Source organism: Nerophis ophidion, linkage group LG01 (genome assembly GCF_033978795.1).
Source record: "Nerophis ophidion isolate RoL-2023_Sa linkage group LG01, RoL_Noph_v1.0, whole genome shotgun sequence".
In the NCBI taxonomy this organism is placed as follows: Eukaryota; Metazoa; Chordata; class Actinopteri; order Syngnathiformes; family Syngnathidae; genus Nerophis; species Nerophis ophidion.
In genome coordinates, this window is record NC_084611.1 from 72,577,921 (window position 1) to 72,604,141 (window position 26,221).

A 26,221-nucleotide genomic window follows, 5' to 3' on the forward strand; every position below is an offset into this window, starting at 1 on the left:
TGGTCAAAAAGCCGCGGTAACGCCTTCTGAGGCTGTCAGTCATAGCAGATTAGCAAGGCGAGCACACTCACTCTCACAAGCTTCTACGTCACCTTGTGTCTCACCGTCAGGTGAAACGCTACGCTTGGAGTTTACTTTCTATATATTATTTTGTTTACGAATATTTTCCAGCTGTTGTTTGTCGGCGCTGCGCTGCGGACATAGCACGTAGCAGCTAGCTAGCGAGCTAATGAGCTAGCCAGGCCGGGTAGACTGGGGTCAAGTGTGTGTGTTTGCACAATAAGAGCACTTAGGAGCATACATGAGCACTTAGGAGCATACTTGAGCACTTAGGAGCATACATGTGTCCACACTCCAGCGACGATGCGCAAGGACGTGAGGATCTTACTTGTTGGGGAGCGTGAGTGCATCTTTTTCATTCATTTTGCGTTAACTGTTGTCTTATCTGCATTGCTATGACAGTTTTACACAGAATGACGTCCAAAACAAGATCATTGACAGAATCCAGATTATTACTTAGTTGTGGAATATAGTACATTCTTCATTTAGAACAGTGGTTCTTAACCTTGTTGGACGTACCGAACCCCATTAGTTTCATATGCGCATTCACCGAACCCCTTCTTAGTGAAAAATAAAATGTTTTTTTTTTTTAATTCAAGATAAAGTTATGTGTTTTTGGTAACACTTTGGTATGGAGTACATATTCTAAGTAAGAAAGACTTAATTTAAAGGTTTTTTGACACTAGGGCCAGGGTCGGGAACCTTTTTGGCTGACAGAGCCATGAAAGCCAAATATTTTAAAATGTATTTCCGTGAGAGCCATATCATATTTTTTTAACACTGAATATAACTAAATGCGTGTATTTTTTAAGTAAGACCAACATTTTTACAGTATAATAAGTCTAATTATTTTTAATAACATTGTTATTTCTTGAACAGGTGTGGTAGAAAAACGGATGGCTGGATTAACCTTCCTCTTGTGTTAGCTTTCTGTTACCATCTCTTATGTTAACGGGTCGGTTTTGACCCATGTCTTAAATCAGCTGTAAAATACACTAAAAACAATTATTTATCATCCAATTTGTTTCTCATCTCTTGGTTACCTCGTTAGGCTTCCTTATCCTTGAAAATATTGGTTTTAATATTTTTGGTTTGGGCCATTGGGCCTTTTTTTGTCAGTATACCCCTCGATTTCAATTTTTAAAAATGGTAAAACGAACCTCAAGAGAATCATATAAATAAAAAAAAGGTTGTTGTGTTACCTAACTATTACTAAGGGGTATTGGAACACATCTCTTAAATAAATGTGTTTTATTTATTTTTTCATTTTAAGAATTTTAACTATAGTAACATCTATGGTGTTACGGGTCAATTTCGACCCATATATATTTACTTCAAGAAAAAGGCTAAAACATATTTTTTTCAGCAACAGAAATCCAACATCAAACAAACAACAACCAACAACCAATCAAGCAAATGAAACCAAGAGAAATAGATTACAAGTTCCAAAACTAATAAAAAAACAAAATCAGAGTGGCAAAAAGTGACACTTTTAGTGTCCGTCTTTTGTTTGTTTTTGTACAGGATAACAAGGTAAAATGAGAATCCACTAAAGCTCACATGATTGGGAGAGGAGCTGGCTGTCAGTGTGTTCAGTTTTGGCTCTTATCATTGCTTTATCATCTTATTTAACAACACCAAGGGCATAATTTCTACCAGAGCATTTTATAATTTTGTGAAAAAAATTTAAATGTTTTATTTTGTTGACAAAGAGGTAGGTTCCTGACAAAGTCAAAAAGCTTTGATGCAAAAAAATAAATGTATATGGTGTTTTTACGCATTTAAAAACTAAAACGGGTCGGTGCCGACCCTAACACAAGACGAAGGTTAAAATGCATGAGAATGTTTTATATTTTGAACGTTATTTTTAACATCGTGATTACCAGGGGAATTATTCATTACTTATTGTGTTAAGCAATGTCAGCTAATATTTATCTGAGACCCAGATGCAGTCATCAAAAGAGCCACATCTGGCTCTAGAGCCATAGGTTCCCTACCCCTGAACTAGGGGAACATATTCTAAGTAGCAAAGACTTCATTTGGAGTTATTTGGTTAAAGTTGGGGTTAGGGTTTGCGTTATAATAAACCCATGCCGAATAAGGCATTAATAAGTACTTAATGATGACCAGTTAAGAGCCAATATGTTACTAATTTGCATGTTAATAAGACACTAATTAATGGTGAATATGTTCCCCATACTAAAGTGTTACCATGTTTTTTTTACTGATGCACAAAATGAACCGTGTATGAACATCACTTTGTTCAAAGAACAAAACCAACACAGTGCATAAACTCACAACAAATTACACACCTGCAAATCAGTGTGACTTCTGCTGTTGCCGTATCCGTAATACGCTGATAGGGAGAAGTTTTTATTGAGACGATGAGTCGGGTGTGTTTTGACCTCCGCCGAACCCCTGAGGCCGACTCACCAAACCCCTAGGGTTCGATCGAACCCAGGTTAAGAACCACTGATTTAGAAGATTTAGGGCATAATAACAATGTCATGTTAAAAAAATTGGAAGGTGATACTTTAATATAATGCTTACGGCATTTATAGACTAAAAACTTGAGTTTGAGTTTATTTGCATACAACATGATGCATCACAATTTCCAATTTCTCTATTCAACATGTCCTTAAAGGCCTAAAAAAAAAAAGATTTTCTTATTTAAACGGGGATAGCAGGTCCATTCTATGTGTCATACTTGATCATTTCGCGATATTGCCATATTTTTGCTGAAAGGATTTAGTAGAGAACATCGACGATAAAGTTCGCAACGTTTGGTCGCTAATAAAAAAGCCTTGCCTGTACCGGAAGTAGCGGACGATGTGCACGTGACGTCACCGGTTGTAGGGCTTCTCACATCCTCACATTGTTTATAATCATAGCCACCACCAGCAAGTGCAATTCGGACCTAGAAAGCGACGAGTTCCCCATTAATTTGAGCGAGGATGAAAGATTTGTGGATATGGAAAGTTAGAGTGAAGCACTAAAAAAAAATAAAAAAGGCGACGGCAGCGTGAGTGATTCAGATGTTATTAGACACATTTACTAGGATAATTCTGGAAAATCCCTTATCTGCTTATTGTGTTAATAGTGTTTTAGTGAGATTATAAAGTCATACTTGAAAGTCAGAGGGCTGCGGTGAACGCCAGTGTCTCTCAGAGAAGCCAATGGAGGAGCCAAGATTACAGCTGCCTTTTTGACAGCTACAGGAGGAGGTTGCATAATCCACTCAAGTCTCCGGTAAGAGCCAACTTAATATCACAATTTTCCCATCTAAAAACTTGCTGATTGACGTTGAGAAACATGTTCGCTTGACCGCTCTGTGTTAATGCTTCACAAAAAACAAAGATACACCGGCTGTGTTTCGGTGCTAAAGGCAGCTGCAATCCACCGCTTTCCACCAACAGCATTGTTCTTTAAATTCTCCATCATTAATCAAACAAATTGCAAAAGATTCAGCAACACAGATGTCCAAATTACTGTGTAATTATGCGATGAAAAGAGGCGACTTTTAGCCGTAAGTGGTGCTTGGCTAAAATACTCCAACCAATAACGTCACGAACACGCGTCATCATACCCGTCATCATTCCGCGACGTTTTCAACAGGAAACTCCGCGGGAAATTTAAAATTGTAATTTAGTAAACTAAACCGGCTATATTGGCATGTGTTGCATTGTTAAGATTTTATCATTGATATATCAACTATCAGAATGCGTGGTCGGTAGTAGTGGGTTTCAGTAGGCCTTTAAAAGAGTAAAAAGAAGCACATCTTTAATCCTTCCCATTTTCCGTTACATAGCAGTTGCTAAAACTTTTGTTCACATCCTGTTGTCAATTTATTCACAATATACTCCATAAGTAATAACAATAAACAGGGTTCGTACGGGTGCTTAAAAACCTTGAAAATTCTTGGATTTTAATGTTGTGTTTTCAAAGTTTGGAAAATGCTTGAATTATGGGTGAAGTGCTTGTAAATGCAAAGTGCTTCACGGTGGAAGAGGGGTTAGTGCGTCTGCCTCACAATACAAAGTTCCTGCAGTCCTGTGTTCAAATCCAGGCTCGGGATCTTTCTGTGTGGAATTTGCATGTTCTCCCCGTGAATGCGTGGGTTCCCTCCGGGTACTCCGGCTTCCTCCCACTTCCAAAGACATGCACCGGTGGATAGGTTAATTGGCAACACTAAATTGGCCCTAGTGTGTGGATGTGAGTGTGAATGTTGTCTGTCTATCTGTGTTGGCCCTGCGATGAGGTGGCGACTTGTCCAGGGTGTACCCTCCCTTCCGCCCGATTGTAGCTGAGATAGGCGCCAGCGCCCCCCGCGACCCCGAAAGGGAATAAGCGGTAGAAATGGATGGATGGATGGATGCTTGTAAATGCTTGGAAATGTTCATCAAATTTCTCAGCAGTTTGACTCAATAGTCTGATTATAAAATGGGAAGAAGAAAAAAAGTTTCCTTAAAAATGAAAGCTACACGCTTGATCTGTTGGCTTTGCACAAGCTCTTACATTAGGTTGTGGTCATGCCATAGCCCTATATACGGCTCTGTGTCGCCTCCCAAGAGGACAGTGGTGCATCGGTCCATTATGCCAGGAGGTTGTTGTTTTAATGAACATGATGTATGCATGAATTATGATACAAACAAACAAGTAAACAATAATTAATGTTATTTCTTGTAAGGAATAATGTATACATAAATGATGATGATACAAACAAACAAGTAAACAATGTTTGCAAACACCAATTACATTGAATAGTCTACAGAAACAATGCTTAATTTTCTATGCCCCATTCAGTTAATGATAACTGCTGGTTAAATGTTAGGCTTAGGTTTTAGCAGATTTTCCGTATTTTTCATACAGACAGCATTTGGAGACCTTAAACAACAAGGCTATGGTTTTTGCCTTTTGAAGGGTACTAGAAAAACTGGAAAATTGATCTTGAAAGTCCTTAAAACGTGCTTGAATTTGGCCATGGAAAAGGTGTACCAAGCCTGAATAAATAAATAAATGATAATTTGTGATGTAAGTTACATTTCATATGGTGAGATGAGTAAGCTTATCTTAAAAATGAATGGATGGATTAAATAAACTCAGAATGTTTATCATGATTCTTCTTCTTTGTACTTTGTAAACACTTTAAATTTGAATAATTTCTTGAAGTGGATCATATTAGTACATTGTTTGATTTCTTTGCTTAATCCATTTCATAATTTAATACCACATACTGATATACTGAAGGTCTTAAGTGTTGTACATGCGTACAAATGATTTGAATTACATTTTTCTCTAAGATTATATTTCTCTTTTGTTGTGAATAATTATTCCTGGGTAGCAGATTATACTTTGCTTTGTGTATAATTTTACTTGTTTGCAAATTCACTATGTCGTGGAATTTCAGTATTTTTGATTCAATGAATACACGGTTTGGATGTTCTCTATATCCAACATTATGTATTCTAGTTGATCTTTTTTGTAACACCATTAATAAATTAATTAATACTGCCAGTAGAAATACTTGCTAGAATTTCCAAGCACTGTTAATGTTTCTTTAAATTTTAGGACTTAAAATTTTCATCCATAAAAACAAAATGATTTGCGTTAATCTTCCTCCTTCTCATCTGGGTTCATAGCCAAGGTGGGAAAGACATCTCTCATCATGTCTCTGGTCAGCGAGGAGTTCCCAACTGTGGTAATGATAAATATTATTATTATTATTTTAAATAGCATCAATGAAGATCAGCATCCTTGAAACAGACATTAATGTATTTTCTCAGGTTCCTTACCGAGCTGAGGAGATCACCATACCTGCAGACGTCACTCCAGAGAGAGTCCCCACACACATTGTGGACTATTCAGGTCAATTCAAATGACAATGCTTTTTGTGGACATGAGACTTAGCTTTACTGTGGTGTGTTTATCGTCCTTGCGCAGAAGCGGAGCAGACGGATGAGCAGTTGCTTCAGGAGATCTCCAAGGTCAGTTGTGGTTGTGTCCCAGATGTGGAGTAAGGTGGTAAGTGAAATCAGTAGAAGACACCTGATGACCGTCTGTGTCCTTCCACAGGCAAATGTCATCTGCATCGTGTATGCCGTCAACAACAAGACATCCATTGAGAAGGTGACTGCTGTGCTTTATATTGATAAATAGTTTATTAACAGTCAACCTGACATTATTTCATGTCAACAGGTGACCAGTTACTGGATTCCCCTCATTACTGACAACACCGACAAGGACAGCAGGTGTGTATTTTACATTTTTAGATTTAACATACATCTTTAAGACCATTACAAACTAATGTACACTCACTGTACAAATCTATTGGTGCTGTGTGCGGTAACGTATACATTGTTAGAACATGGATCAGAATACTACTCACACTAGCCAGACCAACCCAACTTTAGTTAAGTGCGCTTAAGCAACCATTTTATTATTTGTGCCAATTAGGCAGGGGCGATATGGCCTTGAAATCTATATGGCAATATATATTACAAATAATTGTAGCCTCCTGCAATAAGAATGTACATCATGGTATATGTCACTATATATTCTTTGGTATGTACAGTAGGGAAGGGATTCCTATGTTGATCTTGCTTGAAAGGAAGGTGGGGTGTTAATTCTTTTGCAATACAGTCTGCTGAAAATTACGGAAAGTGCCACTCTACATAGCTGACGCTGTGGTCAAACTTGAACACAAAACACCTTTTAAGATATTCAACACTCTACTGCCATTTGGTGGCTGAAGTGAATAGTGCACGTCCCAAATTCGTCATGTTTATTTAATGGGTCAGGTAAACCCCGACGATTGGGGCCATATGAATCCCGTTCCAAATATAAATGGTAGTGGAACCATTTCAAAACGGGTTACAAAGGCTCCGAATTTGGCTGCTGACATGTGCAGTAACATATTGCGCCCTTTTCATTTTTTTACTTTCTCAAAATTATTAATAATCTTTTTAATTTACTTTTAATAGCTGGTTATTTTCCGTTTTAACATGGTTCTATCTACACTTCTGTTAAAACAGGGATGTCAAACATACACGGGTTCAATCTGGCCCGCGAGATAAGTTTTCTCCGTGTAAAATTGAGCTGCATTTTTAAATTAAAGAGACTGCTGTTCTAAATGTGTCCACAGGACGTCGTAATAGCGATTATGTTAGGCAAGCAAATAGTTTATACCGAGGCGAGCAAGTATAGCAAGCAAGAGGTACGCAGTACACAGGCTGCAACTCCTCCCCCTCGACTCAACATAAAACAAACTGGAGTAAAATAAACAATTGGTAATGCCACTTAAAATGCCACATGAGATGCTACACATTGATATAGTTCTGTGAAAATTATTGTTTTCTGTGTAAATTTAAATAAAGTGAACAGTGTGTGATTTCCTGCAATACTGTCAGTCTTTTAAGTTTTTATTTTTGGTTTGTTAAAGTTGTTCACACATTGCACAGCTTTTACTTTTCTATCAATACACAGTGATGCCTTAGAGGCAGGGAGTAACTGAATAGTTTCTACCTTAGTTTGTGTGGTTTGTTGTGTTAGCACATAATATGTGGAAATGACAAATGATGTAGTTGATACATAGAAGAGTTTTTTGTTCAATCCTAGATGGGCTGGTACTTGGAGTTGAATGGTTTTGTAGAAACACTAAGATTAAGTCTAAGTTCATTGTGTTCTTCATGGTGTTTTTGAAACTGCACCAATTTTTCCTCAGATTTTTCAACTAACTTGAAGTTTTTTGTCAAGAGTATTATTTGTGATATGTACATTTTCAGAATGTGCTTGTTCCATTTTGGGCCAAAGTAAAACAAAGAAAACAATCTAAATTTGTCATAGGTGTATTTTGAAGTTATGTTATTGTGCTGCATCATATTTCCCAAATGCGGCCCCTGAGCTAAAATGATTTTGACACCCCCGTGTTAAAATTTTATAAGTGCTTATTCCCAGTTGTTAAGATAATTTACATTAGTTTTGATAGATACTACAAATTTGAGTATAGATCCAACTGCTTGTATTCGTTAGGTCACAACCCCTTCCCGGAAGTGAAAAACAGTGGTGGTCAACCCGGCCAAGTTTGCTGTTGTGATGAGTACCCAAGGGGCCTAAATCTTCCTACAAAAAGCAGATACCGCCAAAACAATCTAACTATGGAATGGAATAGATCCCTATACTTTTATAAGATTTGACAAGTGTTATTAAAGATTATTTGTCGGTGGACTTCCCTGACATGTCAAACTATCTTGCGCTTCAACATCTCGTCATTCTACATGACAAAACAGATAAAAGCTTGGAAAGCATTGAGCTCTACAACTTCTTTGTGTGTGGCTTGATCGAGACTCCTCCGGATAAAAATGCATCGTTTTTGCTCGTGTAAGGTTGCATTTCTGAGGGAACTCTCCTGAAGGAATCAATAAAATAAAGTTCTATTTATTTCATGAGTAAACTTTGCTTCTTGCGAGGACGCGTCCATGTAAACAGGCCAGCACCCGACAGCTTGACACCTGTAACTGCATATCCATTTAACAAACTAACAATTACTGAATTATCACCGTATTGGATTTTTGTGTTGTTATCATACGTACCCTAACATCTTTGTGTACAAAATAAACAAGATGGGAGAGGTAGAAGTACCTTTTCTGACAAAGTATCATTGACTCTGATTTCCGGTTTCTGTTTGTTAAAAATTTAAATACAAATAATAACAAGATAATACTTCAAGGCAAATACTAAACGAGTAAAGTATATTAATAATATATCAAACAAACCTTTAACAAACTCATGCAATCTTCAACTTTGCTCCCTTGTACTGGAGTGTGTTCCATTTTTGTCGTCGTTTTTTAGAAAATCTTACACTCTTCCGCCCTTCTTGATTACCTCTCTAGGAACTGTGAAGAAACTTTTATCCTTTTGGCATTTTGAACAGTTCGTACTGTTTGAAGGAATAAATGGCGACGACTACCTATTGAGAACAGATGCTGCTTGACTGACGCGCATATTTAATGAGCCGGACTTGATGCCATTCAAATCCAAGCAATACCAATTAGTTACAAGGGCAGTATTGGTCAGAGCAGTGCTAATACTTAAAATTTTCAACGTCATTAAAAAAATGTTTAAATGTTTGCTTGCAATCATAATCAGACAAAAGCACAGGATGGCCGTGTGCCAATGTATAATAAATATTCAAAGTATTTCTTTATTCTCTTATCTTACGTACATTATTTTGAGCAAAATGACTAAAGTAAAAACTACTATTGGCTCTGATTTAAATCCTTTGGTTTTTGCCCATACAACCCCCCTGTGTACAGGGACTTATTTTGTGAGTTTGTAAACAATAACAAAAACAACAAAAAATTATTTTCTGACAAACAATATTGATCAATCACTGTAGTATCGACCATACACTGATACTGTCCTGGGTATCATTATTGTCAATATTTGTATCAATCCGCCCTGTTTGCATTCAAGATTTAGCTTAGCGTATCTTCCTATGGTGTGTACTGCTGAAGCTTGTATAGCTATTTTTTTGTCCTCTATTGTCCTCCATGTATGAAGCATACTTTATTTGCCACTGGAGGCTAGGATTAGTGACTTAGAAGCGGCTTTGCACTATGGAGGGATGTTTTCCGCTTGCGACAACGCTACATTGCGGTGAGGACGCAGTCGTTTACTCGTCGCTGTAAAATATACGAGACACAGCAAGGATGCGACTTCAACATGCATTATTACCACGATATGACACAATTATTAAAAGCTCTGTGGTCAGCCAATTCTATATTGTCTATATCGCGCAACCCTAGTATGAACTACATTTTTCATGTGTGTTATATGTTCAGAGTTCCGCTCATCCTGGTGGGAAACAAATCCGACCTGGTGGAGCACAGCAGCATGGAGACCATCCTGCCCATCATGAACCAGTACAGCGAGATTGAGACCTGCGTCGAGGTGAGAAATTGCAGCAGCTTGAGAAAAATAAAGAAAAACTTTTTTTAAACAGTATAATCTAATCTTAGTTTTGTATGCAGGCAACATGAATTGATTGTTGTAGTTCCTACAGTAAGAAGAGTAGCGAGAGTCGGAAGTAAGCAGAACAAACACAATATTCTCCAGTAAATCAGTTTTACAAAGAAGTACGGGATACCCCAGCATATTATATTTGGTTGTCCAATCTTAAAGAGACCTTTTAGTTTTATTTTGCTGCTTTCCACACGCAATGACCAAACTTTTTTTTTTTTCCCCACAAATTAGCGTTGCCGGTCTGTCAACTACATTAGAACCTCGATTTACGACTTTATTTGGTTCTTGAACAGCGGTTGTAAATAAAATAGTTTGTACATTGAAGCAAACTTCTTCATAAGAAACAATTAAAATAATAATAATGGGTTCCATCTTTGACAAAAGTCCATATTTAGTCAAAGTTTCAATATTTGGAACACAATATAAAGTGCTGTACAGTATTGTATATTAAAAAAACATAACAAAAGAGGTGATGCACTAACTTTCTATTTAATAACAAAGCCAAACAACAACTAGATGAATTGTCCTAAATTGCAGCCGACCAGCTAACACACATACAACACTGTCACTAGCTCTGTGGTGTGCACACAGTTTGAAGAAAGATAATTCCTTAACTTTAACAGCCAGGTCATTACAATGGTTAGTAATAAAACATGAATTCCACCTGACCTTGTTGGTTAATCTTCTTTGCGAGCAGAAGAAATATGGCGTAGGAGGCAGTGTCAACAAAATTGTGGATACTTCCTGAATGTTTCAAATCAAACGTTGCTTGTCCATTGCTTTCTTTGGACTCATATTGAGCTAGCGAACCTCAAAAAAAATGTTGTAAAAAGGGGGAAACACACTTCTAAATTAGCACAGTAACTAACGACAGCGCTGCTCTGCTGACTGATTGAGCACCGAAGATCGATCAGCCTGCCCACAACTGCTGTGTTACTGGACACTAAAAGGCTATGATGCAGGCAGACAATGGGCTGAATAAACATTGGTACACTAAGACAAGGGTCATACAACAAAGCATTTTTTTATCCGATCTGTGGTTCGTAAATCGAAAAGTTTGTGCAATGAGGAGATCGTAAATCAAGGTTCAGCTGTGTATGTTGTTTAAATATGTTAGTTGTACAAAATTCTTTAACTTTGTAAAACATGCTAAGAAACAATCAAATTAAATATGATAAGTTACATATATTTAAAGAAAAACTAGGGATGCAAAATACTTTTTTTCAAGCCAATACAGATAACTTATTTATGCTTATTAATGTTTTAAATCTATATTTAACAGTAGTTTGTGAACACCTGGATGTAGGCCTGGGCCTAGGTCAAAATGAAAATGAAGTCGATAACTATGATGCATTTCTCTGTCCGTGTGTGTTTATTTTTTTCGTCTCTCGCTTCAAACAGGAAGAAAGAGGTCTCACTCTGTCCATTGTCCTCAGTACATGAGCGCAGAATTAGAATTAACTAAGTGCAGTGAGCCCTCTTTTCAGTCATCCACAATATTTTTAACGGTGGAGAGAGCGGGACCGCAAGTTTACAGCACACAGAAAGACCGACATCGTCTCCCTATTCACGAGAAGTTGTGCAAAGTAACAAAAATTAAGATGAAAATATGATTACAAAGCCAAATATCTTGTTGTGGCAATATTTCAGCTTCAAACCGGATGGGCAATACGCACTCATCAACACGGACGAACAAGCGAGAATGCTGTGATAGCAGTTTTTCCAACTGAGGAAAACCATGGAATTTAATATGGTTAATATTTATTCAAGTTAAATTTTTGCTCACAAAGGAAAGTCCATTTAATTTTTTTGTTTCTTTATATAGGATAACTAAAATAAATATATCTTTCAATTACAGTACAACAAAAAACTAATTTACAGTAATGAGAAATATAAGTGTATATCCTTTCAAATGGTTACTTTCATTTTTATCATATACTATGATTACATTAGTGCTTAGTTTGGTCACAAAATAATGATGACAATAATATCATTAATTGGCAATAATTTGTGGGACAATACATCATCCAGCAAAATTTGTTAGCGGCCCACCCAAGGCCTACCTGGAGGTAAAAAATAATTTTAAAAGGTGGATTTGACAAAAAACCTGTAGATTTGTCCTGACAAAAACTACTATCTTCACTGATGGTAATGGGCTGGTCGTCCAGCACCATCATTACCACGATGCAATCACAGATCGCTTTACACCTGGATTCTGGCAAACGTTTTGCACTTTTCAAACACCACGGCGATAGGAATCCGCTTCTGGCTTTTCTTTGCCCCTGGCTTCGTAGCAGCTTTGTAGCAGCTCCTTTAGCAGCGCGTGCGTCTTCTTCCTAGGTTTTAAAAAGCGTCATTGTGATTCTGGCGTTTCAGGTGACTGATAAACTTTGATGTGTTCAATGGCCATGTTTTTTTCTCTCCTTGCGGAATGTTTGTAGAACATTTGGTGTAAAGTCTTCCTCTAAAATAGTGAAAACGTCCCAGACGATCAATGCCATATTTATTTACAATTAGCTCAAAGGAAGTTGACGACAGTTCATTTACAGCACAAGCAGGGGAAAAGGAGCGCTTGATTGGCTCACTCTAATCCACCTACAGCACAATACAGGTAATCTTGCCTCATGGAGCTTTTTTTTTTTTAAATGTATCAGTTATCAGAGCAATTTAAAAAAAAACAATTGTTTTGTTGGGGTACTTCCTCGTATCGATCCAATAATTATTATGCTCCCCTAGACAAAACATTCTCAGTTCTTGCATTCAAGATGATAAAGCAAGTTAGTAATTAATAGTAGTACCAGCGTTTTTTCACTTTTTTTACAGTTTTTTACTTTTGGAATGTGCCGTTGTCACACAAATGGTCCCTATACTGCAATAGGACAAGTTTGTTTTGGAAACAATTGCTAAAATGACCCCAAAAATTGACATTTTGATTCAAAATGAGTTTTAGACGTGGATTATTTTAGACTTTTTTTTGTGGGCACAGTCAAGACAAGCTAATATCGAATTTCATATTGCTAAACAAAACTGGCGACAACAAAAAATACACCAAAAACCCTGGATCCTTTTTGTTCTGTATTAGATAGCTTAGAAATATCAGTAAAAGCAAAGTCATTTTACTGCTGAGGGCATTTTTCTTTTCTGCTTTTTCTTTGTTGCTTTCACTTTTCACTCTCACAGCGGCAGTGATGGCGGCAAACACCTCATTCTAACAGACTGTGTTTATACCGACTGGATAATCAGACAAGGCATGGTGCTCAGACGGGTACTGTGTTTTAATACCCTGTCTGGCCTTACCTGGCACATGGACACTCTTAGAAACACACATACACATACAGACGCGCGCACACAGGCCATTAGGCTGTTTGCACCACACTGTCATTCTGTATTCATCTAAACGTCAAGTGAGAGGCCAAGTGTATTTTTCACCTGCTTTTGAAGGCTTTAAGGCTTACTTCTTACAAGCTTACACTTTGTGCAGCAGTAAATGGTGTACCACACTCTCAAGCCTTTGTTCTCAATGTACAGAAAATAAGTCATTTTTCTACTTTTGTTTTTTCAGTGCTCAGCAAAGAATTTGAAGAACATCTCGGAGCTGTTTTACTACGCCCAAAAGGCAGTTCTCCACCCCACGAGCCCCCTCTACTGTCCCGAGAAAAAAGACGTAAGCGTCAATTAATGAAAACAGTGCAACCGTTTATTTTGTCACCCGTTAATGTTGACGTGAGTCTCTCATTCCAAGAGGCATTGACTAAACAGGCTTCATTGTGCCATTATCGAGATATTTTCAGGGTTTCCCCCAGATCGCCAGGAAACCTCTAGTGGTGGGTGAGTGGTCAATATGACATCATAGTACAATTTACTATGATGCATTTGCCATATGGCGGCTGAAGTGAATATTGCACGTCCCAAATTAGTCACATAAACTGTAAAATGTGTCGGGTAAACCCTGACGATTAGGGCCATATGAATCCCTTTCCAACTGGGAATGGTAGTGCAACCAATACCAAATGGGTTACAAAGGCTCTGAATTGGGCTACTGACATGTGCAGTAATGTATTGCGCCCTGTTCGGTTGTATTACTTCCTCAAAACCATTAATAATCTACTTTTTAATTTACTTTTAATAGGTGGTTATTTTCTGTTGTGACATGGTTCTATCTACACTTCTGTTAAAACAGGGATGTCAACAATTATGCGCACATTTAAAACAAATCTGTTAATAATTAGTATTACCATATCTTTGTCTTACATAATTAAATTTTGCTGTATTTTTCAAATGTTGCTGCTTATTGTGCAATATATTTTGTTGAAGATTTTTCAAGTGTCGAGATACTTCTCCCATCCTTTTAGTCACTTTATCTTTATTAAAAACGACTAGCAGCAAATCTAGCATATTTTTTGGTGTTATTGTAGACTGCACTTGTGTTTAAAGACTCTTCTGTGGCTGCGGTGATCTATCTCGGATATATTAAAGTATGTCCCCATCATAGACATGCTGCTTCTGATCCAGAAGCAGCGGTGTCATCAGTGCTGTTTTCACTGATCCAAGTGTTTGTTCGGCAGCTGAATTTCCAGTGCATAACTAGTTAATAGCGCGCAAATATTAAACTATGTATATTAATTCATACTGTAACGACCTGCCGGTGTTAATGTGTTTGTTTTTGTGTTATGATGTGGATTGCTCCCATGGTCTGTGACCACACACCGTGTTGGCACAGAATGAGAAATTGTTGTTAAGTGTCTGGGGAAGCACGGAGACGGGCGTCCGTGCACGGGAGGGATGACGTGATGGAATTGGGCCGACTGTTTGCATAAGATTAGTAATAAAAGTTAAAAGAGTGTTTGACTTTGTGTGTCTTCTTCTGGGCGCTACAATACATTATGTTACTTTAATTCATTTTCATGTAAAAAGAAAACAAACAAAAAAACTAACTAATTTGTAATATTTGGGGGCATATGTTTTGCCATGGTAGTGCGCCACAATCGAATAAATTAAGGGGAAACCATGACTTTAGAGATGTCTGATGGGATACGTAATGTTTGTCTCCTGCTATTAATTCCTATGTAGAGATGTTTGTAATTGTTTCCATCGCCATAGTGACACTCGTGAGTCTTTTTATTTGGACCACAGATGAAGCCAAATTGTGTCAAAGCGCTGACTCGAATCTTCAAGGTGTCCGACTTGGACAATGACGGAATTCTCAACGATAATGAGCTCAACCTCTTCCAGGTAAATCCGAGATATGCGTTTATTTTGTCAGTCACATTCCACCAATATAATAATGAAAATAAACATGTTTGTCATTTTTGTTCCAACATAGAGAACCTGCTTCAACATGCCACTGGAGCCGCAGGCATTAGAGGACGTGAAAAATGTTGTGAGGAAGAATTTGACGGATGGTGTATGTGAGAACGGGCTCACTCTGAAAGGTTGATGAATTACAGACACACACACACACACACACACACACACACACACACACACACACACACACAACAACAGAGTATATGCACATTTGTCAAGGTCTGCGCACCACTCAGTGCCATTGTACTTTACTTTCTCACTGTGAAAAGTCCAATCTACAGAAAGATGGCAGAAATCACCGCCACCCATAAGACAATGTTTTAAACCCCCGGCCTCTAAGCTCCTATTATTAACCATGCTTTTTCTTTGACATCCCTTTTCCAGGCTTCCTGTTTCTTCACACCCTGTTCATCCAGAGAGGTCGCCATGAAACCACGTGGACGGTGCTGAGGAGGTTCGGCTATGATGATGACCTGGAGCTCCATCAGGATTACCTCTTCCCTCCGTATGTCTCACTCATTATGACCATTAGGAGCTGCGTTGCTGTGTCCATTTTGGGCCCAGAGGTGTGGAGGACTATTAGGACACCATTGAAGAGAAAAACAAACAGTCGTGGAGAATAAAGTTGTATATTTTCAAGAAAAAATTATTCCAAGGTAAAAAATTTCCAAAGGAAAAAAATACAAATTTTTGGAAAAGTTTACTTTTTATATAAGAAATGTTTATTTATTTATTTATTTTTAAAGTTTTTTTGTTGTTGTTTTTCTTTTAGAAAATGCATATATTTTTTTTTTAATGAAAAAAGTTGAGTATTGTTTTAGGAAGAAAAGTCTTATTTTTAAACAAGGTCTAAAATTAACTCCAAAAGAAAAGAGTCCTGCCTTTTTATGTGAAGTGACCCTTTTTTAAGGAAACGTTGACTTCTAATGAGAATGAAAAGAAAAAAATTGTATTTTCAAAGAAAAAGTCTCAAAAAAGGTAATAACGTTATTATACACATTAGAAAATGTATATTTTTTTCTGCTTTTAATCTTTATTTTGAACACAACAACCAACAATGCTCTATCTATACATTTTAAACAAAATTAAATAAATAAAATATCCTTGCAAAGGAGCAGAAAGAAGTAAAAGCATATGATGTCCTGCCCTATCACTCAGATAATAGTAATCTTATTCTTATTGTTACTATTTAACAGAATACATGATGACCTTATATAACATTATTTTGTGTATAATAAGAGGATATATATTATATATAATTGCAACCATGAATACTCACAGTAAAAAAAAACACTGTATTATTTTAACAAGAAAAAAATATATATTTAAAGTAGGGCTGCCAAAGTTAACGCATGAGATTAATCACAAAAAATTTAAGCATTAATCATTGATAAACACAGATTAATCACACATTTTTAATTTGCGTGGACATGCTCCTTTACCTTAACCGTTTGTAGTTACCTGAAAGGTACCGTGGGTTGTTATACAGAGTGATCAGGTCAATGCACCCTAGGTCAGTGCAAAGACTGCGACTGGTGTGTTCGGTGGCAAATTCCACTTCAAAATAAACCGAAACGGGACTTTAAATAAAACTGGTTGCAAGTTTTGGGCAAATAAATGACATGCATTCAAGTAAAACGTGTAAATGTTTGTGTGTTTGATTCTGACATTAAAATTGGATTTGAGTCAAAATATTTGTATTTTTTTAAAGGGCAACTGCACATTTTTGGGGAATTTTGCTAATCATTATGAAAGACATGACTATGAATGGATTTTTGTTTGATGTATTTTAAATGTTAAATAAACGTAAATAAAAGTCCACCTGCAGTGGAGCCAACGAGAGGTCCTCTATTTTGCCCATTAAATCCAATAAATAACCATTCAAAAACAGCCAACAATTCTTAATTTACATTTCGTGACTTGAATATTAACAAAGTTTTAATGATATTATTATAGCGCTAACGCAGACAAACTATTTATAGTGACGGCATAATCACTACCGTGTGTCCCTATGTTTACATCATCGAGTGGTCTGCTGGTTTCTCGCTTCCTTGCTTCCTGGAAGTTTATTGTAGATCATAAAGTATGCATCTCACCTGCTCAGAAGAAATCTGAGAAGTTAAACCAACAAATTGGTACACTATGACAGCCATTTAGGGCCCGGAAATGGCAAGAAAGACACAAAAATACGTTTTGCTTTTTTATTTTCAGTGTGGCCCTAATAGAAGTTTGTACCTAGGTATCCTGTTGTGTTTTAGGCATGGTTTATATCAGGACCATGCTCTGGATTTGTTGCGCATATACAGCACCCTGCTAGTCTTCCTTACAATTAATTATTTTTCTTAAATCATATCCCAGGTGTTCATTTCATATATTATGCTCTTTGACAATCTCTTTTTAAATGTTTTTATTCCAGACTGAAAATTCCTCCTGACTGCACCACAGAGCTCAACCACACTGCCTACCTCTTTCTCCAGAGTGTCTTTGATAAGCATGACAAGGTATAATCTCTCAAGTCCAGTGCTGTCTGTTCTTTAACCTGTGCCCTGTCAGCAAAGCTGCTCAGTGTGCAGCACTAGTGTCCATAAACGCTCCCTCAACCCCTGCAAGTTGGTTGTGACACCCTGCTGAGTCTTGATTTCACCTGTTGGCAGGAGAATTAGCTGTTGAGCTTAGAGGGGAAAGTGTGATCATGTGACTTGTTAACCAGCCTTTGTTTATGTCAGGACCGTGACTGCGCCTTGTCACCTGAAGAGCTGAGCGACTTGTTCGACGTGTTTCCGTACATGCCCTGGGGTGCTGATGTCAACAACACCATCTGCACCAATGACCAGGGCTGGATCACGTACCAGGGATATCTCTCACAGTGGACGTGAGTGGTCACATTTCTCTTACTGTACATTTTAAATATCTGAGTAATACTTTTAATTATTCAAAATTAATTATATTTATTTTGTATTTGGTTTAAAAATAAAAAAATAATGTTATTGATTACCGTATTTTCCGGGATACAGAACGCACCAGTATATCAGCCGCACCCACTAAATATTATAGGAAAAAAGATTTTTCGATATATTAGCCACACAGGGCTATAAACCGCATATATATAAACATTGCAAAATTAGTTATTTACACATTTTTAGTATGTAACGACATAACTAATTGGGAAAAACATTTTAAAAATGATATATGTTTTGTTAAACCACTAATGTTAACATAAGATGGCCGGTGGTGGTGTTGCTGTTATGCATTGTCTTGTGGTTTAAAAAATGCAACTTTGAGCAAACAGCCTCTTTGATTTTTGTTACTAGACTTATTTAATTGAATGTTTTTTGTATTTTTATAGCGTCTTGAATAATTTTGGTTTATGTTATTTGGAGTCACAAATACGGGAGTTTATTGTCTTGTTTTTTAATTTCATTTTTGAAGTATTGCTTTCATATAAGAATAATTATAAATACATTCTAGTATTTAATCATTAAAATAAAAAAACATATTTATTTATTTTTTTCTTTTCATCTGCATAGTTTAACAACTTATCTGGATGTCCAGCGATGCCTGGAGTATTTGGGCTACCTTGGCTATTCAATTATTGCTGAACAAGAGTCCCAAGTGGCAGCTATTACAGGTAATTTACACCTGCTACACTTTGACTGCAGCCGTTCACATGTTCTGTGTAAAACTAATCTTGGGACGTGTGTGTGGCGTTTGCCCCTGCAGTGACCAGAGATAAGAAGATTGACTTGCAGAAGAAGCAGACTCAACGGGGTGTCTTCCGATGCAACGTCTTTGGCGATGTTGGCAGCGGCAAGAGCGGCTTCCTGCAAGCCTTCCTGGGGAGAAACCTGATGGTGAACGACAGTCATAAAGAAGCCTCATCAAATGCGATAATGTTGTCAAAATCTTTTTCCCATACTTTTTATTCTTGTTGTTTCAGCAGCAGCAAACGATCAAAGAGGAACACAGATCTTATTACGCCATCAGCACGTCTTATGTTTACGGCCAGGAGAAATACCTTCTAGTAAGTGTCCTGTTCTTAAGATTCATGGGCAACTTTTTGCTTTATTGTTGCTGAAAAATATTCCAGAGCTTTTTTCTTGTTATACCATTTCACACACTTGTGAGTCTTAACAATCAGTTATGCCCCTCATCAGCTTCATGAAGTGTTCCCTGACTTTGATTACCTGTCTGACGCCGACCTGGCTTGTGACATTGTCTGTCTGGTGTATGACGTCAGCAACCCTTACTCCTTCGGATACTGCGCCAAAGTCTTTAAGGTAGAATTAAATTGAAATATGTCCTATTTGTATTATCACCTAAACCACGCTATCCTCTCGCAGCAATACTTCACGGACTGCAAGATCCCGTGCATGATGATAGCGGCCAAGTCGGACCTACCCGAGACCAAACAGTTCTACGCCTGCAGTCCTCTAGAGTTCTGTCGGAGGCACAAAATGCCGCCTCCGCAGTCGTTCACCTGTAACACCGCAGCAGCACCCAGCAAAGACATCTACACCAAACTCACCACCATGGCCGTGTACCCGTAAGTAGGCACCTACCACCTGCATGATTTGAATGCTAGCACAATAACAACGTCACACACGCAGCTGAATTTATGAAATGAAGGAAGTAACGTACCTTTACATCACTTTGACAGACATCTGACTTGTCTTTTTCCAGGCTTTTCTTTCTCATGTTGTATTGACACTCACTTTTGTGGGCGTTGCTGCTTCGTCGTCAGTCTATGTCATTGTCTGTTAACTAACACATTTATTGCTGTAAGTTTGTGTTTACTACAATAGCTAAATAATCATCCCTCCATGTTTGTGTGGGCTTTTTTTGTGAATGCACAGCAGCTTTTTTTAGAAAGTTGCCGATTTTATGACTTTGTTCTCCATGTTTTAAAGTGGACCTATTATGCCAAACCACCGTTTCTTACCTATTGGTACCTGTGTATTTGGGATCTGCATAAGTCCTGAAAATTTGAAATCAAACCTTGGAGGCATTGCGGAGATATTTATAAAACAATCTTTCCTTCTTTTATATTTCTGCCAATCAATCCGTTTGAAATTTACACAACTTGTGACATTGGGAAAAACGTCAACAAATTATCCATATGTGGCATAACTGTACTCAGACTGCCTTGCACGCGTCCGTCTCTGTAATCCTCACTGTAATCATTAAGTTATTTTTTTATCGCTATCCTCTTGTTGTGAAGCAGAGTGGCTCATACATGCACATGCATCCTCCTCTGTTGCCAATTGTAGTATAAAGTAGCGTATAGTTTGAACTTAGTCTGTCAGTAGACTCACTATGGAAGCCCTAAAAACTACAATAAAGATGGCAGGGAGAAGATGCTGTCTAAGTGGAACCACGTAAATAAGACACGCCCACAAAGCAGCGCAATCTGAGACGGTCAGGAATCATAATTGAAAATGATCTGTAAAACATAATCTATGCAAAATTTTTACCAAAAAACACTATTACATGTAATGTAGACCACAAGGAAGTGTTTTAAATATAGAAAACAAATCATAATATCACTTTCATTGTTATATGTCGCCTCAAAAAGCTCATGATAGCAACAGAAAATATTTTACTTTTTTTATACCGCACAGACTTAAAAGTAGTCACATACCCGTCATTGTCAAATTGCTTTGTTTCATTTATATGTAACTAATAATAGAAATAATTGGGCTGTCAAAACTAATAAAAAATATGAAAAAATAATACATGACTCACATGATTAATCACAAAAAAATATTGCATTAATCATGTATAGTTGCAGAGTATTCATGCAATTTATTTTGAGTGCACATGCTCCTTTACCGTAACCGTGGCTGGTTACCTCAAAAGGTGGAGCAGGTTGTTTTGTGGTCCGTGATCTGGTCTATGCGGACGTCAGTGCAAAACTGAGTGAGGAGACTCCCACTGGTAAATTTCACTCTAAAACAAACCCCGACAGGACTTTAGATAAAGTTCTTACCAGATTTTGAGCAAATAAATTATATACATTTAAGTAAAACATAAAAAAATCATGTTTGTGGGTGACATTCGAACTATAAAGTTTGCATTGGGCGTATTGGTTTAGCGGAAACTTAAACTTGAGGGTTCCTGGTTCGATTCCAGCTTCCCCCCCATGCTAGTCACTGCCGTTGTGTGCCCATTGCCGCTCACACTAGTGTTAAGAGTGCTGATCTTGTGACCCATTAGTCTTCCTGTTCTGGCTACCCCCGTTTGGGCAGGTTTTACTGAAAAACAAATAAAGGGATGAATAAAGTTTCTTCATTTAAAAAAAAATTGGCAACATTTCGGGGTCTTTTTTTAATTTAATTTAAATTATGCAAGCAAGTAATTTACTATGATGAATAATGATCGGGGCGGTATAGCTTGGTTGGTAGAGCGGCCGTCTCAGCTTCCGCCATCCTAGTCACTGCTGTTGTGTCCTTGAGCAAGACACTTTACCCACATGCTCCCAGTGCCACCCACACTGGTTTAAAAATGTAACTTAGATATTGGGTTTCACTATGTAAAGTGCTTTGAGTCACTAGAGAAAAGCGCATATAAATATAATTCACTTCACATTTAAATTCAATACAATTTTGCTAGGTCAGCAATACAAAGGAGTATATGTTCTTTTACCCTTGGATAAATAAATGTTAAATAAATATATATTAACATATAAACTATGACATAATGATGCTAGTGTGTTGCTAAATGCTTCTATATAGTACATTACACAGAAGCTGTAGAGAGGAACCGGAGGTAGGATATATCGTTACACTCTGTTGTTCCTGCTTTGTCTACACAAGAAACAAACATATGTTTTGATTAGACACCATTGGAATGCTGCACAGAGACACATTTTACTGGCGAGAATGACACGGATTGGCGAAAATATGTAGGAACGTTGCAGGCATTGGCCAAAACTTACAAAGACATGGATAATTTGCTGGGATTGGTTACATTTGCGTGACTTGGTGAAATGGTGACATCAGGAATTCCTGCAGGGACTGATTAGTATATTATTCTCTATAACTGTAGGTGGTATGAGTCCAAACATAAAAAAACATTTTATTTTAGTTGGACTGTTACTTCTAACTACGTTAAATATTCAAAACATAGGAGGTATTTTATTTGTGGTTTATTGTCACTTTGTTTTTACTCACCTCACACATCAGCACACTTTGCTGTCCTATAGAAGTGCTGCTTTCTTGCTCATGAAACCTGTGGCTTGGGTTTGATAGATACCCTGGAAGCCCTCCAGGTCAGCAATATCAGTACAACGCCACATTTGTCTACGTTTTCTTAAAGTGAACCACCAATGACATCATTATGTTAACTTTGATTTTCTTCTTTTGGTGGTAGGTTTCGACGTTTGTGACGGGGTCTTTTAAACTTGCTTTTTTCCCTCTTGCGTGGTGTGTGTGTGTGTGTGTGTGTGTGTGTGTGTGTGTGTGTGTGTGTGTGTGTGTGTGTGTGTGTGTGTGTGTGTGTGTGTGTGTGTGTGTGTGTGTGTGTGTGTGTGTGTGTGTGTGTGTGTGTGTGTGTGTGTGTGTGTGTGTACGTGTGTGTACGTGTGTGTACGTGTGTGTACGTGTGTGTACGTGTGTGTGCGTGTGTGCGTGTGTGCGTGTGTGCGTGTGTGCGTGTGTGCGTGTGTGCGTGTGTGCGTGTGTGTGTCTTCAGCCACGCACGACTGCGCTGCATGTGCACATGTAACCGGTGCACCTTCTGCTTGTGTCAGAACCTCCTCAACTCTGAGCTGCTGCAGACGGTCAGAGCTAAACTCCATGCTGTTGTTCTGCGCAGGTCCTTCCATAACCTTCTATCTTCTTGTCTTTATATCATTCTTTGCTTTGACTTCCATTCGCGCAAATAAACTTGACACACCCCAAACCATCGACCAAGATGAAATATTAACTCAGTAAACAGAAACAAATGCAATAATAAGAGTGTACAAGTACATAAAAACTAATTACACCCGGACTTATAACGTCTCAACATTTTCCCTTCCCTGTCCTTTTATTTTCACTTTTTTTCTAGTCAAGCAATATTTTTGGTACGATGGATTACATTTTTCCCTGAAACAGTCTAACTGAAATTGTTACCTAAAAATGTAAACTGTTGTACCAAACATTTTGGATTTAATTTTTACTTAAAAATGGATTTTGGTACAATGGATGGACTTTTTAGGTAAAAATTCCTTCCAGTGCACTGAAAATATTGACTGTCTAGAAGAAAATTTTTAATTATATGAACAAGACATAATCAAACCTTTTTGAGCGTGAGGTTTTGCACAAAATTTGTATTTTGGAGGAGTAGAAAATAAGTTTTAGAGCCACACTGAAAATAAAAGATATCAAAACAAAGTCATAATCACAAGAATACATTCTTAACATTACCATGATAAAGTTGTTTCTGAGAAAAAAAAGTTGTGAAATGATGAGTATGAAGTCGCACAAAAAGTTGCAAAAGTATATTTATTTTAAAAAGTTGTGATACTAAAAAGTATGTATATTTTAAAGAAAATAAACAAAAATTAACAGCTGTTGTGTTCTACTTTTACAATAACGTATGAGATATATCTGAATTTGTAATATTAAATACAATGAGGTAATCAGGATTGATTTCTAATGTTAGGTATTCTGAAGTCAAAAATCTAATTGCATTTAGATTTGATTTATTTGTCAAAATTACAATATTTTTATTTTTTAGATTTTAAATATTTTCTGTTTATTGTCATGATTAGGATTTTATTCTGCCAGTTGTATGACTTTTTTCTCATCCTATACTATGTCAGAGTGTCACATATTGGATATATATTGTGTTTTAATTCTTATTTTTTCATAGTAGTTTTTTTGGGGTGTATTGACACCAAAATAACAGGGTATATATTTTAAAAAACACATTCTACCCCACAAAAATACCAGTTGATTCATTCAAAAAAGAGCCATGGTGGTAGTTTATTTCTAAACCTTTAATTCAACTTTGACTGTATTTTACATTCATTGCGTCGTTGTGGTCAGTGGTCACCCATCACATGTCCCTGAATATATACTTCCTTTTCTCCTTAATATTAACATTATATTTTGGTTTGTCATTTGATATCATTTTTTGTTCGTCTGCTGTGTCTTCAGTCTGTCACTGACTGTGTCTATTATGTTTTTTTTCCATCCCCAACACTTCATGGATGCCTATTTGTTCTATTCTGATTGAAGGGAGTCATGATGTCACAGATTAATTACAAACATTAGCCAATCAATGCGTCTCTTTCCTTTTCTCTGGTGCCAGCAGACACATGAGCCAAGCAGACCTGAAGAGCTCCACCTTCTGGCTGAGAGCGAGCGTCGGTGCCACTTTGTTTGCCGTTCTGGGCTTCGCCATGTACAGAGTTCTGCTCAAAGCACGGTGATCACTCTTATTCCCACCCTGAACTGTGGTCAAACAGAATACACTCTATGGACAATTATTGCGTTTATAGCCATCGCAGGATGAGCTTGAACATAGATGCGGACCTTACAAATGTTATGTTTTTTGTACTCCAACATCTTGTAGAAATGACCCTTCAGAAGATTGGAAGCTGTTTTAGCTCACATAAAACACTTGTGTCCATAAAGTGTAATCTGTAAATGACCCACTGCTGTTCAGTGTGACAAAGCAAGTTGTAATATGTATTCATTTTCTATTTCAATGCTGAACTTTGATTTAATGTGCTTGTCTGCAAAAAGCAAATATATTTATACTGGAAGATAGTAGAAGCTGTTGATAAAGTGTAGTTATTGGTATATAAAAGGACAATTTTTTGGTTGCCTGGTGACTGCAATTGTTAAGAGATGCGATATTAAGATTAGCTGTAGTGTACATACTGTAAATAACATTGTGTGTGTTTGTCAATATGGACCGATGCATTGTGTTCCACGGCCAAAATGGATGAATGACTATTGTTTGAACATGCCTGCAAGTTAGGATCCACAGGCATGTTTTATTATTTCTGGCCACATTCTCTTTGATTTTCGTCACCATGACGACATGCTCATCTAGTCTTTGACCAGGAGTGTCCAAACTTTTTTCCCACTGATGCCAGACTTAATCTGGTGTAGGTAAATTAGTTATCTGAACAAAACACCCACATCTTAGCTTTGTGTTGGAGGTGACAAAGCTAATTAGTGGTATATCTAAAAATTATATATTTTTTAAGTCCGATTAATCAAACTTTTGAATTTGGATTCATCATGAAATTATCACAGGGTTATTTCTTACTTGCATAATTTAATTTAACATGAAAAAAAATGCCCAATATTTGATTACAAATGCAGGTTTATTGTTTGAATGTCATACGGGACTTTTTAAAAAAAGTGTTTTACTTGAATGAACTACATTTATTTGCTCAAAACTTGGTAACTGAATGTTTTGATTTAAAATTTGCCACAAGCATGACAGTGGGAGTCTCCTCACTTATCTGTGCACTGATGAAGGCATTAACCTGATCTCTGAGCGGATAACAACCTTTCAGGTAACCATCCACAATTCAGGTAAAGCAGCGTGTATTACTGTGTCATTAATCTGCATATAAGTGACTAATGGGATTTTTTTTTGTTAAAGCACTGCTAAAAATACTTTTATTTGTACAATATGCGTAATGCCAATTTGAAAAGCCACTCTTTGGACACCCTTGTCTTAGACACGGCATTAAAATCCCAGCTTCTAGGTATGGTTTATGCAAAATATGCAACATTGTCCTGCTGTATATGTACAAGTACTCCCAATAAATTGTAATCCGGATTGGATTGTTGAAAGAAATGTACAATAAATACATACAGTATTGGTCTCA

At 37.2% G+C, this 26,221-nt stretch overlaps 1 protein-coding gene across 4 annotated transcripts; it reads left to right on the plus strand.

The window, feature by feature from the left end:
* Positions 1-26,221, plus strand: rhot1b (ras homolog family member T1). 4 transcript variants are annotated; one of them, XM_061910642.1, is made up of 20 exons: positions 1-400; positions 5,700-5,758; positions 5,844-5,925; positions 6,001-6,044; positions 6,133-6,186; positions 6,256-6,308; positions 9,900-10,008; positions 13,643-13,744; positions 15,214-15,312; positions 15,404-15,512; positions 15,772-15,892; positions 17,804-17,888; positions 18,114-18,259; positions 18,915-19,015; positions 19,108-19,238; positions 19,328-19,408; positions 19,542-19,664; positions 19,728-19,930; positions 23,077-23,199; positions 24,685-26,221. In XM_061910642.1, exons 1-20 carry the CDS (start codon positions 364-366, stop codon positions 24,800-24,802), a joined length of 1,980 nt encoding a protein of 659 aa, XP_061766626.1. In that variant the 5' UTR covers positions 1-363; the 3' UTR covers positions 24,803-26,221. The 4 variants fall into 4 exon arrangements, with proteins under 4 accessions (XP_061766626.1, XP_061766616.1, XP_061766633.1 ...); XM_061910632.1 differs by having other exon boundaries at positions 2-400; positions 19,325-19,408; XM_061910649.1 differs by lacking the exon at positions 23,077-23,199 and having other exon boundaries at positions 3-400; positions 19,325-19,408; positions 24,682-26,221.

Excerpts from the sequence above, each read along its gene's own strand:
- rhot1b (XM_061910632.1), top strand. The coding sequence starts at position 364 with ATGCGCAAGGACGTGAGGATCTTACTTGTTGGGGAGC. Across the intron at positions 6,309-9,899 it reads AACACCGACAAGGACAGCAG|AGTTCCGCTCATCCTGGTGG; the intron begins GTGTGTATTTTA and ends TTATATGTTCAG. Across the intron at positions 19,016-19,107 it reads CCAAGTGGCAGCTATTACAG|TGACCAGAGATAAGAAGATT; the intron begins GTAATTTACACC and ends TTGCCCCTGCAG.